Consider the following 14,970-nt stretch of genomic DNA (forward strand, 5'->3'; position numbering starts at 1 on the left):
CCAGTTCTAGCCCATTCGTTCATTTTTAATCCACTCGTTAATTTTTTTTATTCTACTAGTGTTTTTCCCTTTCCCACTGTCTTAAAAGTCTTCCTCCGTTTTATGCTTTACGTTTCAAAAAACATAGAGCACAACGTGAAGTAATAGAGAGGATGTGGTCCGTGGGCTGCGCTGCCGCCTCTGTTGAAGGAAACCAGGGTTCGAGCCTCGAGGTCGCGTCCACATTATGTGATTCTGGGCAAATCACATAATCTCCCCGTGCTGAATGTGTAATGTAAATACGGTGCACATGTACAACGCTCCAATACCTTCGGGTCGAGTTCGCGCTATATAAATATGCAACAAAATAAAAAAATAAAAAGTTACAGGAGTGTTTACGAGGCTATGTCACAGCACATCTTCAGCATCAACCAATAAAAGCCTATAGGAACATTCAGGCTACCAGCAAATCCGAGTCTGCGCTGAGATTAACCAACCAATGGCACCCGGCAGACTCTCTACCTAATTAGACTAGAGAAAACTTGTCCTCAGCATCAACCAATGGAAACCAGCAAGCTATCAGCCAATCCACGATGGTGCTGCTCATCCACAGCAACCAATGGGAAGCCTGCAGACTGCCAGCCAATCCCAGCCCACGCTGCCCCTCAATGGCGCCGTCTCACCCACTTTTAAAAAGAAACTTAGTTTAACTTTCTCGTTTCTGGATCATGGCGTCAGCAGCTCAGCTCGGGGACCTCCAGGAAGAGGCCACGTGTTCCATCTGTTTGGAATGTTTCACTGATCCAGTGACTATTGATTGTGGGCACAACTTCTGCCGCTCCTGCATTACTCAGACCTGGGAGGGAAGAGATGGAAACTTCCCCTGTCCACAGTGCAGGGAAATATCTTCTGCGAAAAACCTCCGGCCCAACAAGCAACTCGGGAACATCGTGGATATGTTAAAACAGCTTCATCTGTCCCCAGAGAAGCCCCAGGGGGAGAATCTGTGTGAGAAACATGATGAGAAACTGAAGCTGTTCTGTGCAGAGGATCAGAGGTTAATATGCTTGGTCTGCCGGGAGTCCAACGAGCATAGAACTCACTCAGTGACTCCTGTAGAAGAGGCTGCAGAGGAGTACAAGGTATGTCTGTGGGCCTTGAGGGATCATAGGGTCCCACTGTGAGCCCCATTGAGGATCCTGCAAAGGAGCACAAGGTGTGTGTTCTGGTACTACAATTGAAGATGACAGGGTATGTCTGTGGGACTTCAAGGATCTCACAGTCCCACTGTGAGGAACCTTCAGAGTAGTACAAGGTGTGTGTGGATGTTCTGCAACTGTGATTGAAGTGCACAAGATATGTCTGTGAAATTCATAGATCAATAAGTCACTTGGTGAGCCACTCCGAGGCAGCGCGAGACCAAAAGCTATGTGTGCGGGTGTTCAGAGGTCACACGTCGCCCTCTGCATCCCATCGAATAGGCTCCAGAAGAGCAGAAGGAATGTTTGAGGATTTCAAGGGGTCACAAGGCACCCTGTAGGTCCATATAAGATACTGTTGAAGGGCAATATGTACGTTTACGAATCGTAATGCATCCTGTGGGTCCTGAAGGAGAAGTCTGTAAAAAGTATGGATTACAGGGGTAGAGGAGCACAGTAACCATAGGTGTTGCTATAAGAGTTCCACACGCTCTATGCCTAAAGTGTCTGGGACTCTTAGCAACACCTATGGTTACTGTGCTCCTCTACTCCTGTAATTGTCCATTTTGTTAATCTCGGGTCTTTGTAACAATTGACCCTAAGAGTGAGCACTTTTTTAAGTAATTGGACAAATAGAGTGCGGTGATCGCAGGCCACTACCGTTCTTTCTGTTGCTTTGTGCTGTAAAAATGATGTGTATTCGACAGAGAACAAAGGTGTAGAGTAGCACAAGGTTGTCGTGTAGTTCCTATAAAAGCTATATTGAGTCTGCGCGTTTAGACAACATACACTATAGGATTGGTGTCAGACTGATTCTAAACACCCCCACCGGGTATGTTGGCCTTTTGTACCAACTAGCTCACAGTGCCAGTAGAAACTCCTCTTACCAAGGAGAGAATAGTTCTTGGCAACTACCGAACATGACAAACCGGATACCTCAGGACTGTGGAAACAGTGTACTATTCGCTCAGTCACTCTTGCTCACTTTGTCTCCGAGAGATATACCGAATAAATGGTGGGGACGTTTTGCAATAAGTATTTATTGAACCAGCGTCATTCTAGTGTAAATAGGAGTGCTGAAACAACCATTAGACTGTAACAGATATAAAGGATTAGAAGCTCTAAGAAAGTAAAAGGATGGTAGATTTCTGCCATTTTGCTATAACCATGAATACAGGCAAGTATATAAAATACATGACAATAAAATGTGTACTCCTACGATGCTACCCTAACTAGATGTACCTAGTGAATCTAGCATGTATATAGGTGTTAAGCCAAGAATCCCTCTAGGGTAAAGTCAACCCCATTACCTGAAGTGAGAGACTGTGGGACCCCCTCTTGGTCTCGAGTTGGACACCCACGAGGGATGTTAGACCACTGCGAGCTGGAGTATCTGCATGCAGGAGCCTCAGCGTCTCGCGTCAGTGTGTCGGCAGGGAAGTCCTGATCTCCTCTTTGTCCCAGCAAGATGTGATGTTTATATACCCACAGGTCTCCTAGGGGGTTCTACCTTGCTGTGCCACTTGTTGGACTGAGGATGACATCTGGAATGAACTTTACACATAGTTATTATACAGGAGATGGTAGTCCTGCTGAGATTCCAAGAATACTCATGCATAATGTATGAGGCTTTTGACCAGGGAAAATCCTGCGTTCTGTGTGCATTGTTGTATATAGGTAAAAAGGTCAGTCCCTAAGAACTGTTATGTGTGTAATGTAGGGGGAGAGTATAGGTGAAAGGTTACAATGTTACCTGAGCCTATATTGGAGTACCTATATGGAATATAACAAGGTATGTGTGTGGGTTTTCAGGGTTCACAAGTGAATTCACTTGTTAAGTATTTAAGAGGATGCAAAGTATGGGTTCGGGTAATATGGGATTTCAAATTTCACCCCACGGGTTTAATAGTACATGTATGTATGACAACGAAATTGTATCTCTATTATCGAATTCACCCATTATGAACTCTGTCAACTCTGACTCAGAAATACATGGTCAGGCAGGCTCTGAGACCCAGGCCTGAGGTTACTGATTGGCAGGTCACAGGTGGGGTGGCACATAGCTGGCAGACAAACATGCGAACAGGAAACCGTGAGCGTACCTACAAATAGGTTCAGCGACACCACAATGTTCCAGAGAGATTGACCTCAATAAGCACACATTACCAGAGGGGTACGTATGTTCCTAAAACACCATAAAGTCAGATGCCACATAGGAACACAGAGCCAATGGAGATTGGCCCCAACAAGCACACATGACCAGAGAGGTACGCATGTTCCTAAAACACCATATAGGCCGATGCTGCATAGAGGTAGGAACACATGCTAATCGGGACACAGTACACGCAGTGATCACACATACCCGATGCTGGACATCTGGATATGTTATTCACTGGCCGCAGTTTGTCTGGGTAAGGTCGAGGCCCACTTGGATTCCTCATTCAATGCTTTTAATTTATGACTCCACAGACAGTGGTACACATTCCCTACCAAAGAGTGATCGCCGGAACTGTTTATGGCACTCCATGTACTGTATATAAACTCATCACATCTGGTGCCAGGGGAATGGCAGCAATGGCTAAGTATTACCCATAGATTCCAAATTGATAAAGCTTTTTTTATTTATTTTTTTACATTACTGCTGGCAATCCTTCCTGATGCACTGAGGTAATCGCTTCTGGTAATCTTGCATATGGTGGTCACTAAGGTAATCTTGTCTGATGTGGTCACTCTTACAACACTAATATTAGTAGCTCACAATGACTTTCATTGAACAACAGTTGCTCGTATTCCAGAAAAGGTTGGAAACCCCTGATATAAGGTATGTATGTCAGCTTTCAGAGATTACAAGGTGTTCACTATGAGCCTCATAGAAGAGGCAAACGAAGAGCACAAGATGTCTGAAGGTATTCAGGGATCATCATCATGAACCCAGTGGATCCCCTATAAAAGGCACAAGGTATGTTTGTGGGTGCATTGGGATCCACTCACTATGGCGAGTCATATTTCATCAGGACGAGATATTTTTAGTGCCTACTCGCCCATTTTGTTGAGCTGACAAATAACAGGTATTATGTTTGCTCACAAAGTGAATGAGCAATAAAGATGCCTTAAAATATTGTTTTTATCACATTTGCTCGCCATTCAGAGACAGAGGTCAAAAGTCAATTTATCTTCCTACATTTAATTTTCTTTCTATTACTGTGAAGTTAGAGGATTTTGTAAAGTGAACTGTGTGACAATCACAGTGTGCAAAGCATGTGAAACGAAAGGCTGTAAGATTTCAGGTTTTGTTTTTTGTAACACAACATTGAAATATCTAAGGTGATCTGCACAAACATTTCAAAATATATTTCAGCAGTTATTTAGGCATATGTTTGTAATTCTATGGGATGAAAAAAATATTTTGTATAGGATCAGAACACTTTACTTGGTGATGTGCAAATGTTAACTGTTTTTTGCTGAAACCCAATTACCCCCATTCCTTCTTAACACGTGAGGCCCTCCGCTGTTACAGGGATTCTGCTCATACACAGAACTATGCGCAGGAAACCAGGACCTCAGTGAATTGTGGTGTACCAAAAACTCACCTCAGAACCCCTATCCGGCCAGCATCAGTGTCCCATTGGTTATCCGTATTATCACGGAGGTCCCAATGAATAGACAACCCAGAACAAGCGACTTAGAGTACTCTCAGAAATGGTGGGAATCAGAAATACCTGTTCGTTATTATTCTCATATCAGTCCACAACAAGAGTAAACAAAGACACGGTAAAAATAAAAAGAGTTTATTTTATAAACTTCGTGTCCTTAGATGCAGTACTTTGGCTAATACAAGCAGACAAATGATTAATATCAAAACCATCAGCATTGTTACAATACCATAAAAAATAAAGGGAGAAATCATGTTATAAATGACAGTGGGTTTCAACCACCTTCCCTTCACTAACAAGCTAATATTATTAGACTAATAAAAGGTCTCTAGGCTTGAATGGGGAACCCCATACCTTAAGGATCAGCTTAGTGAAATCACATCACAGGATCAGATCAAGTCTTCTCGCAGGAAAACTCTTCTTCAAAATGTGTGTTTACCATGCAGCCTGCAATATTAAAAACCCTCGACTTTCAGGTATTCGCAGCTGCGTGTGTGTTATGGCTAAATAGTGGGCCGATCAACCTGAACTCAAAAACATGCATTGTCTAGCAACCCAGACTGTTTCTTTTACACAATGTTCAGACCAAGGTCGCAGCGCACGGCTAGGGATGTGAACCACAGACAGTTCTCATGTGAAGAAAAAGTCGAGCAAGCAGTTTTCAAATAATAACATGTAACTGCAGTGTCGTGTGCAAAAGCAGCAAATGCGGCAAGATGGCTTTCAGGCTTCTAACGTGGCTATGCTAACTTAGCAATGTATGTACGTATTGGGGCAGCCTTCACTACATCCCCCCTTGATCGAACCGCTAGCCATAAGGATACAATCAGAGAACGCAGAGTTGAAGTTCGATAGAGCGGAACTAAGTGCACGAATCTGAAATCCACATTACGGTGCAGTGAGAGTTCTAAGACAAAAAAAAACAACCAAAAAAGGAGAAATAAAAAATTCAAGGCGATAGACACCTGTCTGTGCAAAGAAAAATCAGACAACCAGTCAGTCAATCCATGAACGTATACGCACTGTAAGTAGCAACTGCCTCCAATAGGAAATCGTTGGCACGTCCTCTAAAAGTCTCTGCCATCCAGTTTAATAAGGGAAAGGAACAAACATGTTCTTCGACAATCGGCGCCTCTAGCACCATCAGAGGGCAACTGACATATTCTGCAAGATAACTTCTTGCCAGAAAGTCATATGCAGCCGTTCCGATGTCCCAATTCCCTAGGACTCCCATGTGCTGCTCCACAGGCCATAATCCCGACACCAGAACAGTCCAACTCATGAGCCACTAAGGGACTCATTAGCCGATCATAATCCGTGGCTGGAGACACCGTGTTAGATAAGCACAAATCCAGAGCCCATTGAAAGGGACAATCTAGGCAGTGAAAGACAGGTTGCACACATGTAAAGTAGGTAAACCGGAAGGACAATCCATAGGCCAAACTCAGAGTTGCCAGTGGTAATGTTACATAGTACTCAAGCATCCGGTTACGAAGATGGAGCAGCCGGGGCAGGCTGACGTGTGACACAGAGTGTGCAGCCATTTCGCAGTATGCAGATTAATAATAGCACTCCTGCTACCAGGGCCAGAATCAACGGGAGACCGCCAAAGACGCTGGAAAAAATAGAATGAAAAAAGGCCGGGATCACACCAAAAATAGTTTGGAAGGAGGTCACGAGGCCGGATCCCACAATTTTGAAAAAATGAGCCAAGCCACTTGTTGACGAGACGTTAAAGATTGTTTGAATCAGAGCCCCAAAATGAAGTGGGAGGTCAGTATTCAAAAGCGCCTGCACCTCGGTGCGCGTATTAGCTACATGAAGGACAAATGTTTCCCGGGAAGATGTCAGGGCGACTTCTTTTTGAGACAATAGCGCTCTTATTCTGCTCATCTTGTTGAACTCTGCTTTCAAGGTTGGAATACAAGGCCAGATGGAAACATCCAGCTGCCCCTGCGGGGGAGGGAAAAGGACATTTTTACAGCAAACTACTCTTTGTGATACAGTCACTATGTAGGGGATTCCCACTAGCATCCCGCAGCAAGCTTCATTATTTAAAAGCAAATAACTACCGTTTGCGAGCAGCGTGAATGATGGCATAATCGCTGCCACCGGAATCCCTTTCAGGACGCATTCTAAATTAGGAGCGTTCACATTGCACGCGCCATGCAATTGAATGTGCCTACATACTACAGAGTGATCAGGTGTTGAAGTACATTCCTCACCCTTTAAGTATACCTCTTTACCATGAAATGAAAAAAGGTATTTGATAAAGCGCACTGTGGCCAAGCGGCTTCCTGGCGCTGGGGACCTGAGTCAGAACTCCCTGAATCAACTCGAAGGACTAGGAGGGGAACGCCTGGGAGAAAAGAAAAGTTTTGAGGGCCTTACGGAAGTGAGAATAGATGGGAATAGAACGAATAGAAAGGGGAAGACTATTCCAGAACTGAGGGGCAAGGACTGAGAACCGAGTGCCACCCGATCTGGATTTGCGAAAGCGGGGGATGTGCAAAAGAGACATAGAGGAAGAGCGAAGAGTGCGACAAGGGGCATAAGGGGAGATAAGAGAAGTGATGAAAAGCGGAGCAGAACGGGAGTGAGCTTGAAAGGCTAGGCAAGCCAATTTGAAAAAAGATCTAAAGCGGACAGGGAGCCAGTGAAGAGACTTGAGCGCAGGAGTGATGTGAGAGGATTTAGGGAGGGAAAGAATAAGTCGGGCAGCTTGATTTTGGATGGCCTGAAGTCTGCGGGATTCAGAGGCAGGAATACCCACATATAGGCCATTTCCATAGTCGAGGCGAGAGGTGACAAGGGCCACGACTATGGTTTTAAGAGCGTCAGTAGAGAAGAACCGTGAGATCTTCCGAATGAGGCGGAGGGACAAGAAACAAGAGGAAACAACGGAGCTGATCTGGTTGTGCATTGAAAGGTCATGACTGACTTTGATGCCAAGAGTACGGACGGAGGCAACGGGAAGGGGGGGGGGGGACCGAAGGAAGGGGGCCAATGAGCAGGGGACCAGGGGTTGGAGGGACCACCAGTGAGGACAAGCTCCGTCTTGTCCGGATTGAGTTTCAGGTGATTAGCACTCATCCACTCAGAAATGAAGACTAAAGTAGAACAGAACTTAGAAAGAGAATCAGGAGAAGAAGACAGATCGAAGATGAGTTGAAGGTCATCTGCGTAGTTGTACACAGAGACCCCCAACTGAAGGAGAGATGTGATAAGAGGTTGAATATAGAGGTTGAAAAGAAGGGGAGAGAGAGAAGAGCCCTGAGGAACCCCACAAGTGACCGGGCGGGAGGGGGTGGAAAAGCCGGAAAGATGAACCGCCTGGGATCTCTCATGGAGAAAGGACGCAAGCCAGGAAAAGGCTGCGCCCTGAATACCCGCTGATCTGACACGGTCGAGAAGGATGGAATGGTCGACCGTGTCAAATGCAGCGGATAGGTCAAGGAGAACCAGAGCTTGGGGAAGGTTAAGGTCGGCTTTTCCCTTTAGTTCGTCCAGAACCGCAAGAACCACCGACTCCGTAGAGTGGCCCGGGCGGAAGCCCGCCTGATGGGAAGCCAATAGGCCGTTCTCCTCAACGTAAGTGGAGAGGCAGGAGGTGACGTGGGCTTCCAGGATTTTACCAAGGTAGGGAAGAAGGGAAATAGGACGGAAATTAGAAGGAAGAGAAGGATTTTTAGGATGGGAAGGACTATGGCGGATTTGAAAGAAGAAGGAACTAAACCAGAGACCAAAGAAGAGTTGAGAAAGGCAAGAGGAGGGGCGGGGCAGTTGGTGAAGAGAACTTTGAGGATGCGAGCTGGCGCGCAGTCCGCAGGGGAACCAGACCTGACTTTAGCTAGGAGTTTAAAAAATAATTCAAGAGAAATGGCAGGAAAAGAGGCAAAGGAAGAGCGAGGGGGGGAGGAAAGACAGGTAGAACTAGGTTGGGCCACCACGGGAATATTGGCTTTGATCTTCAGGATCTTGTCTATGAAGAAATCGTTAAGTGATGAGCAGAGGGACTGTGAGGGAAGAAGACTGGGGGTGGAGCGGTCAGAAGTGGCAAGGTTGTGGACCAGGGAAAAAATTTCCCGAGATTTATTGGCGGCAAGAGCCACTCTCTCCGTAAAGTAAGAGGTTTTTGCCGCTAAGATCGCCTTTTTGTATACGTTAAGGAGTGATTTGTATTTGACACGCAGAGAGGAGTTGTAATTCCGTCTCCAATGGCGTTCCGCCCTCCTGAGGTCGAGTTTGAGTGCTTTTAACTCTGGGGAAAACCATTTATGCGCGTCATAGGGACGAACCGCTTTGATTTTGTTAAGCGGAGCAGCTAGGTCACAGGAGGAAGAAAGCCAGGAGTTAACCAGCTCGGCCTGTGATTCTAAAGGGAGATCATTAAGGGCCGGGGCAGAAGACGCCAAAGTGAGAGAGAGGGAATCAAGATCAACCTGATTCCAGTTCCGGGCCACACGGTTTTTGGGAAAAGAAAGCTTGTCAACCACACCCAAGTGAATAGAAAAAGAAATGATGGAATGGTCCGACCAGACACAGGGAAGAATAGAAGGGGATGAGATAACCGGGCGTGTAGACCAAATTTGGTCCAAAATGTGTCCTTGAACATGGGTGGGGGCTGTGACATGAGATGTGAAGTTCAAACAGTGAAGAGTGGCGGAGAAATCTTTGGAGTGAGAGTCTTCCCTAGCGTCTCCCGGCCAAAAATTGAAATCGCCGAGCAGGAGAACAGAGGAGTTATTGACCACCAAAGTGGCCAATAAGTCCTGAAGGGAAGCAACAAAAGAGGGCATGGATTGAGGGGGACGATATACAAGAACAACAGTAAGAGGGGCAGAAAGATTGAGTGAGCGGGCCACCAAGAGGTCAACGTTGGGTATAGGAGGGTAGGTAAGGAGTTGAAATCTCTCGTACATCTATATGTAAAGGGGAGTGACCATAATTCATGTAGAAACGCAGTCCCCAGTTGTTCATATCTACCCAGAGCATAATGTTTCATGCACAAACTAAATTTAAACAGTGGAAAAGGTAATGTGATTAGGCCGTGGATAAGCCACACGGCCAAATTCAATTCCGCTACGGAGAAATGTAAAGGTTCTAACTTTTCAATATGCAGTAATGAATATGTTGCATCTTTCATGGACATTAAATTGTTGTTTTGCGGTAAGGTTAAAGGGAAGAAACAAAGATGACGTATTCATGTAGTCCCATGGGACCTTCCCTGCCTTTAACGTTTGCAATGTCCATGCAAACTGCATAACAGAACGCAATTGATTTTGACCATGATACAACACAGACATATCATCCTGTACAATATCAACAATAGAAGAAACCATGTTGTCTAACGTATAAATTCTGGAAGAAAGAGTGTTAATGCTATTATCTATAACGGCTAGTACTTTTTCCATATTGGCTTGATCAATCGCTCTCCATCTTGACGCAGCCTCAATTTGTGACAATTTCCATACTTTGTTGTAAATAGCGTACACCTATCTTTTGGACCTGCCACCCACAGGACCCTTAACCCCTTCAGTGCCCGCCCCTTTCCCCGCCCAGTGCCGGCCGTTGCATTAGCGGGCGGGGTCTATGACGAGCTGGACTCGTCATGGGCACAGCGCCACCGCGGCCCATGACGAGTCCAGCTCGTCATGGGCACTGAAGGGGTTAACAAAATCATTCAAATCTATTTTGTCATGTAATTTTGATAAATGAAGTTTAACAGATGCTAAGGTGGAATGTTGCAGCCAGGATTGACATAACTTCCCTACAGAGTAGGTAGTCACTGTATTGGAGGACTCAAAACGAGGGTCTACGCATAGCTGCATATACCCAGGTTGCAGACCCAGAAATCGATGTTGACAGGAATCTGAACTCCTCTGCCATATTAACCATCCTTCTGGACTGAATATAGAAATATTGAAAGATGTATTCGCGATAGAGAACTGCAACGCATCAAGGGACAGATCTGTTTGGTTATCCCATTTCGGATAAGCACGAAGATCCGGAATAGAGGGAAAATTTAGTTTTTTCGAAGTAGCCAATCCAAGACAGGTGGTTTGGAAGATGGTTGAATTTAAAAACAATATATGATTTGGTATAAGGCAGGCATGATGCAAAGCTTCTTTTCCTTGAACCTGCCACGTTTGGAACCCCAAACCGATTTAAGATCAATAGTAGCCTTCCACAGATCATAACCTTTGATTGACAACTCATCCATAAAGGATTTAGAATATAATAATTTGGTGTGTGTCAGCCTTACCTTTGAGGCAGGCTCAGCCGCCACTTTAAAGAAAAATAAATGTATTTCCCTACCAATGTAGTCGAGCTACCTAAAATTGGTGTTGGACAATGTTCCCATTGGGTAAAATTTACAAAATTTCGAAACGTATTTGTTTTATGCAGGAAATGATTTCCATAATGTTGAAAACAACTGTTCCCCATAATTTGCAGTGTCTGAATACAAGTCTTCAGCATCAAATGCGGCATAATATTTCAAATCCGAAAACAATGCTTCTATGGCATGAACGTCCCAATCATCAGAACGAATATTTTGTTTAACCACATCACCCATAGAAACTCGAAATACATTAGGTACTGTTGCAGGGATTCTGCTTATGCACAGAACTATGCGCAGGAAACCAGGACCTCAGAGAATTGTGGTGTACCAGAAACTCCCCTCAGGATCAAGAACCTCTTATCCGACTAGCTTAGTGTCCCATTCGTTATCCGAGATTTAGCTCGGCGGTCCCAATGTATAGACAACCCAGAACAAGCGACTTAGATATTCTCAGGAGTGGTGGGAATCCGAAATACCGGTTTGTATCTATATATCAGTCCACAACAGAATAACAAAGACACGGTAAAGTTTAAAGAGTTTATTTTATAAACCTCGCGTCCTAAGATGCAGTACTTTGGCTAACATAAGCAGACAAATGGTCAAGATCAGAACCATCAGCATTGTTACAATACCATACAGAATGAAAGGAGCAATCATTACAATAATGACAGTGGAAAGCAACCACCCTCCTTTCTCTAACAACTAATAGGTTATTATTAGACTAATGGAAGGTCTCTTAGGCTTGCATGGGGGACCCCATACCTTATGGATCAGCTTAGTGGAATCACATCACAGGATCAGCTAGGCTCTCTCCTGCAACAGCTCTTCGTTTCGAATGCCTCTAAAAACATGCTGCTCTGTAATATTAAAGGACTCGTCTTTCAGGTATTGGCAGCTGCATGCATGTTATGGCTACTAACCACTAGGGGCGCACTTATCAAGAACGCAGAGTTCAAGTTGGAGAGAACGGAACCAAGGGCATGAACTATAAGTCCATATAAGGTAAGTGTAAAGTTCGAAAGGAGAGGAAAAAAACAGAAGAGAAAATTTAAAAGAAAAACGATGTTTCAAGGAAAAAAAACATGAAAAATGGGGAAAAAATGACATCGATGGATGCACCAGAACTGGACATTGTTAAAGAGTCAATCCATCAAGGTATAAGCACAATAAGTTGCAACAGCCTCCAAGAGGAAATCATTGGAGCGTTCCACAAAAGTATCTGCCATCCAATTTAGCAAGGGAAAGGAACACACGTGTTCATTTATAATTGGAGCTTCCAGCACCACACGAGGACAACAGGCAGGTTCCTCAACATAACTTCGTTCCAGGAAGTCAATAGCAGCCTCTCCGATGTCCCAATTTCCAAGGACTCCATGTGCAGCACCCAAGGCCATAAACCCAACACCAGAACAGGCAAACTCATGAGTCACTAAGGGGCCCATCAGTTGATCAAAATCCGGGGCAGGTGGCACCAAGTTTGACAGGCACAAATCCAGAGCCCACTGGAATGGACAATCCAGGCAGTGAAAGACTGGTTGCACACAAGTAAAGAATGGAAACCGGAAGGACAATCCATACGCGACGCTTAAGGTCGCCAGGGGTAAGGTGCCATAATATTCAAGCATCCAGTTACGAAGATGTAGCAGACGGGGCATGCTGTCTTGTAACGCAAGGTGTGCAGCCATAGCGTAGCGCGCAGATCAACAAAAGCACCCCAGCTACAAGAGCCAGGAGCAAAGGAAGACCTCCGAAGACACTGGATAAAATAGAATGAAAAAATGCGGGGATCACACCAAAAATAGTTTGGAAAGATGTCACGAGGCCGGAGCCCACAATTTAAAAAAAATGTGCCAGGCCACTCGTAGACGAGGCATTAAAGATAGTTTGTATCAAGGTCCCAAAATGCAGGGGGAGGTCAGTATTCAAAAGCGCCTGCACCTCCGTGCGGGTGTTTGCTACGTGAAGAAGAAATGTTTCACGGGACAAAGTCAAAGCAACCTCTTTTTGAGACAAAAGAGCCCTTTTTCTGCTCATCTTGTTTAACTCTGCTTTCAAGGTTGGAATCGAAGGCCAGATGGAAACATCGAGCCGGCCATGCGGGGGTGGGAAAAGGACATTATTACAGCAAACTACACGCTGTGAAACAGTTACTATGTAAGGTATTCCTTCTAGCATCCCACAGCAAGCTTCATTATTTAAAACCAAATAACTACAGTTGGCAAGCAGCGTAAATGAAGGGGTTATAACTGGCACCGGAATACCCTTCAGGACGCAAGCCAAATTAGGAGCGTGCATATTGCAAGCGCCATGTAATTGTATGTGTCTACACACTACAGAATGATCAGGGGCAGAAGTGCACTCCTCACCCTTTAAGTAAACCTCCTTGCCCTCCCGCATGCATCTATATGTGAACGGGAGCGACCAAACTTCGTGCAGGAAGGCAGTACCAAGTTGTTCATATCTGCCAAGCGCATAGTGTTTCATGCACGAACTGAACTTAAACAGGGGAAAAGGTAACGTGATCAACCCGTGAGTAAGCCACACAGCCGAGTTTAATTCAGCAATTGAGAATGGCAAAGGTTCTAATTTTTCAATGTGCAGCAATTTATAATAGCATCTTTCATGGACATGAGCTGTTGTTTCGCAGTCAAGGAAAGAATAACGATGAAACATTCATGTAGTCCCAAGGGACTTTCCCTGCCTTGAACGTTTGCAAAGTCCATGCAAACTGCATAATAGAACGCAACTGATTCTGGCCATGATACAAAACAGACAAATCATTCTGCACAATGTCTACGACAGATGAAACAATATTATCTAAAGTATAAATTCTGGAAGACAAGGTGTTTATGCTATTATCTATCACAGCCAATACCTTTTCCATATTGGCCTGGTCAATAGCACGTAATCTGGACGCAGCTTCAATCTGCGACAGTTTCCAAACTTCGTTGTAAATAGCATACACCCATCTTTTGGACCTGCCCATCGCAGGACCCTTAATAAAATCATTCAAATCTATTTTATCGTTTAAACGTGATAAATTAAGTTTAACAGATGCTAATGTGGAATGTTGCAGCTATGACTGGCATAACATACCCACAGAGTAGGTAGTTACAGTGTGTGATGATTCAAAACGAGGATCTACTCTAACTTGAGTATACCCAGGAGCTAAAGCTAGAAATCGACGTTGACATGAATCTGAGCCAGTTTGCCATACCAACCACCCCTCAGGATCTAATGCTGAAACATTGAAGGTGGTGTTGGAAACGAGGGACTGCAACATAGTTAGGGACAGATCTGTATGATTTTCCCAATTGGGATAAGCACCCAGATCCGGGATCGAGGGGGAATTCAATTTTTTAGATATAGCCAATCCAAAACAGGGGGTCTGAAAAATAGATGAATTCAAAAATAACATGTGGTTTGGGATAAGACAGGCACGATGCAAAGCTTCTGTTCCCTGTACCTGCCACGGTTTAGTTCCCCAAACCGATTTAAGATCGATAGTAGCTTTCCATAGGTCATAACCTCCGATAGCCAATTCGTCCATAAAGGACTTGGAATATAACAATTTGGTATGTGTTAATCTAACCTTAGAGGCAGTTTCAGCCGCCAGTTTAAAATAAAGAGGTCGGACTAGACACACTAAAATCCGAAAAATATGTGAACTTGTTCACTAACGTGGCAGAGCTGCCAGACAAAGGGGCCGGACAATGTTCCCATTGTGTGTAATTAACAAAATTACAAAAAGTATTTGCTCTGTGTAGGAAATGTGTGCCATAATGTTGATAGCAAA

General features: G+C 44.6%; 1 protein-coding gene across 1 annotated transcript in view; it reads left to right on the forward strand.

Moving 5' to 3' along the window:
• The first annotated feature begins 631 nt into the window (after nucleotides 1-631).
• Nucleotides 632-14,970, forward strand: part of LOC146869587 (E3 ubiquitin-protein ligase TRIM39-like) — a 100,286-nt gene continuing 85,947 nt past the window's right edge. Inside the window, exon 1 of the mRNA XM_085606695.1 lies at nucleotides 632-1,121. Within this exon, the coding sequence (XP_085462821.1) occupies nucleotides 708-1,121 (414 nt within the window). The 5' untranslated portion in view covers nucleotides 632-707. The remainder of the gene's footprint in view (nucleotides 1,122-14,970) is intronic.

This window comes from Triturus cristatus, chromosome 1_1 (assembly GCF_964204655.1).
Source record: "Triturus cristatus chromosome 1_1, aTriCri1.1, whole genome shotgun sequence".
Taxonomy (NCBI): Eukaryota; Metazoa; Chordata; class Amphibia; order Caudata; family Salamandridae; genus Triturus; species Triturus cristatus.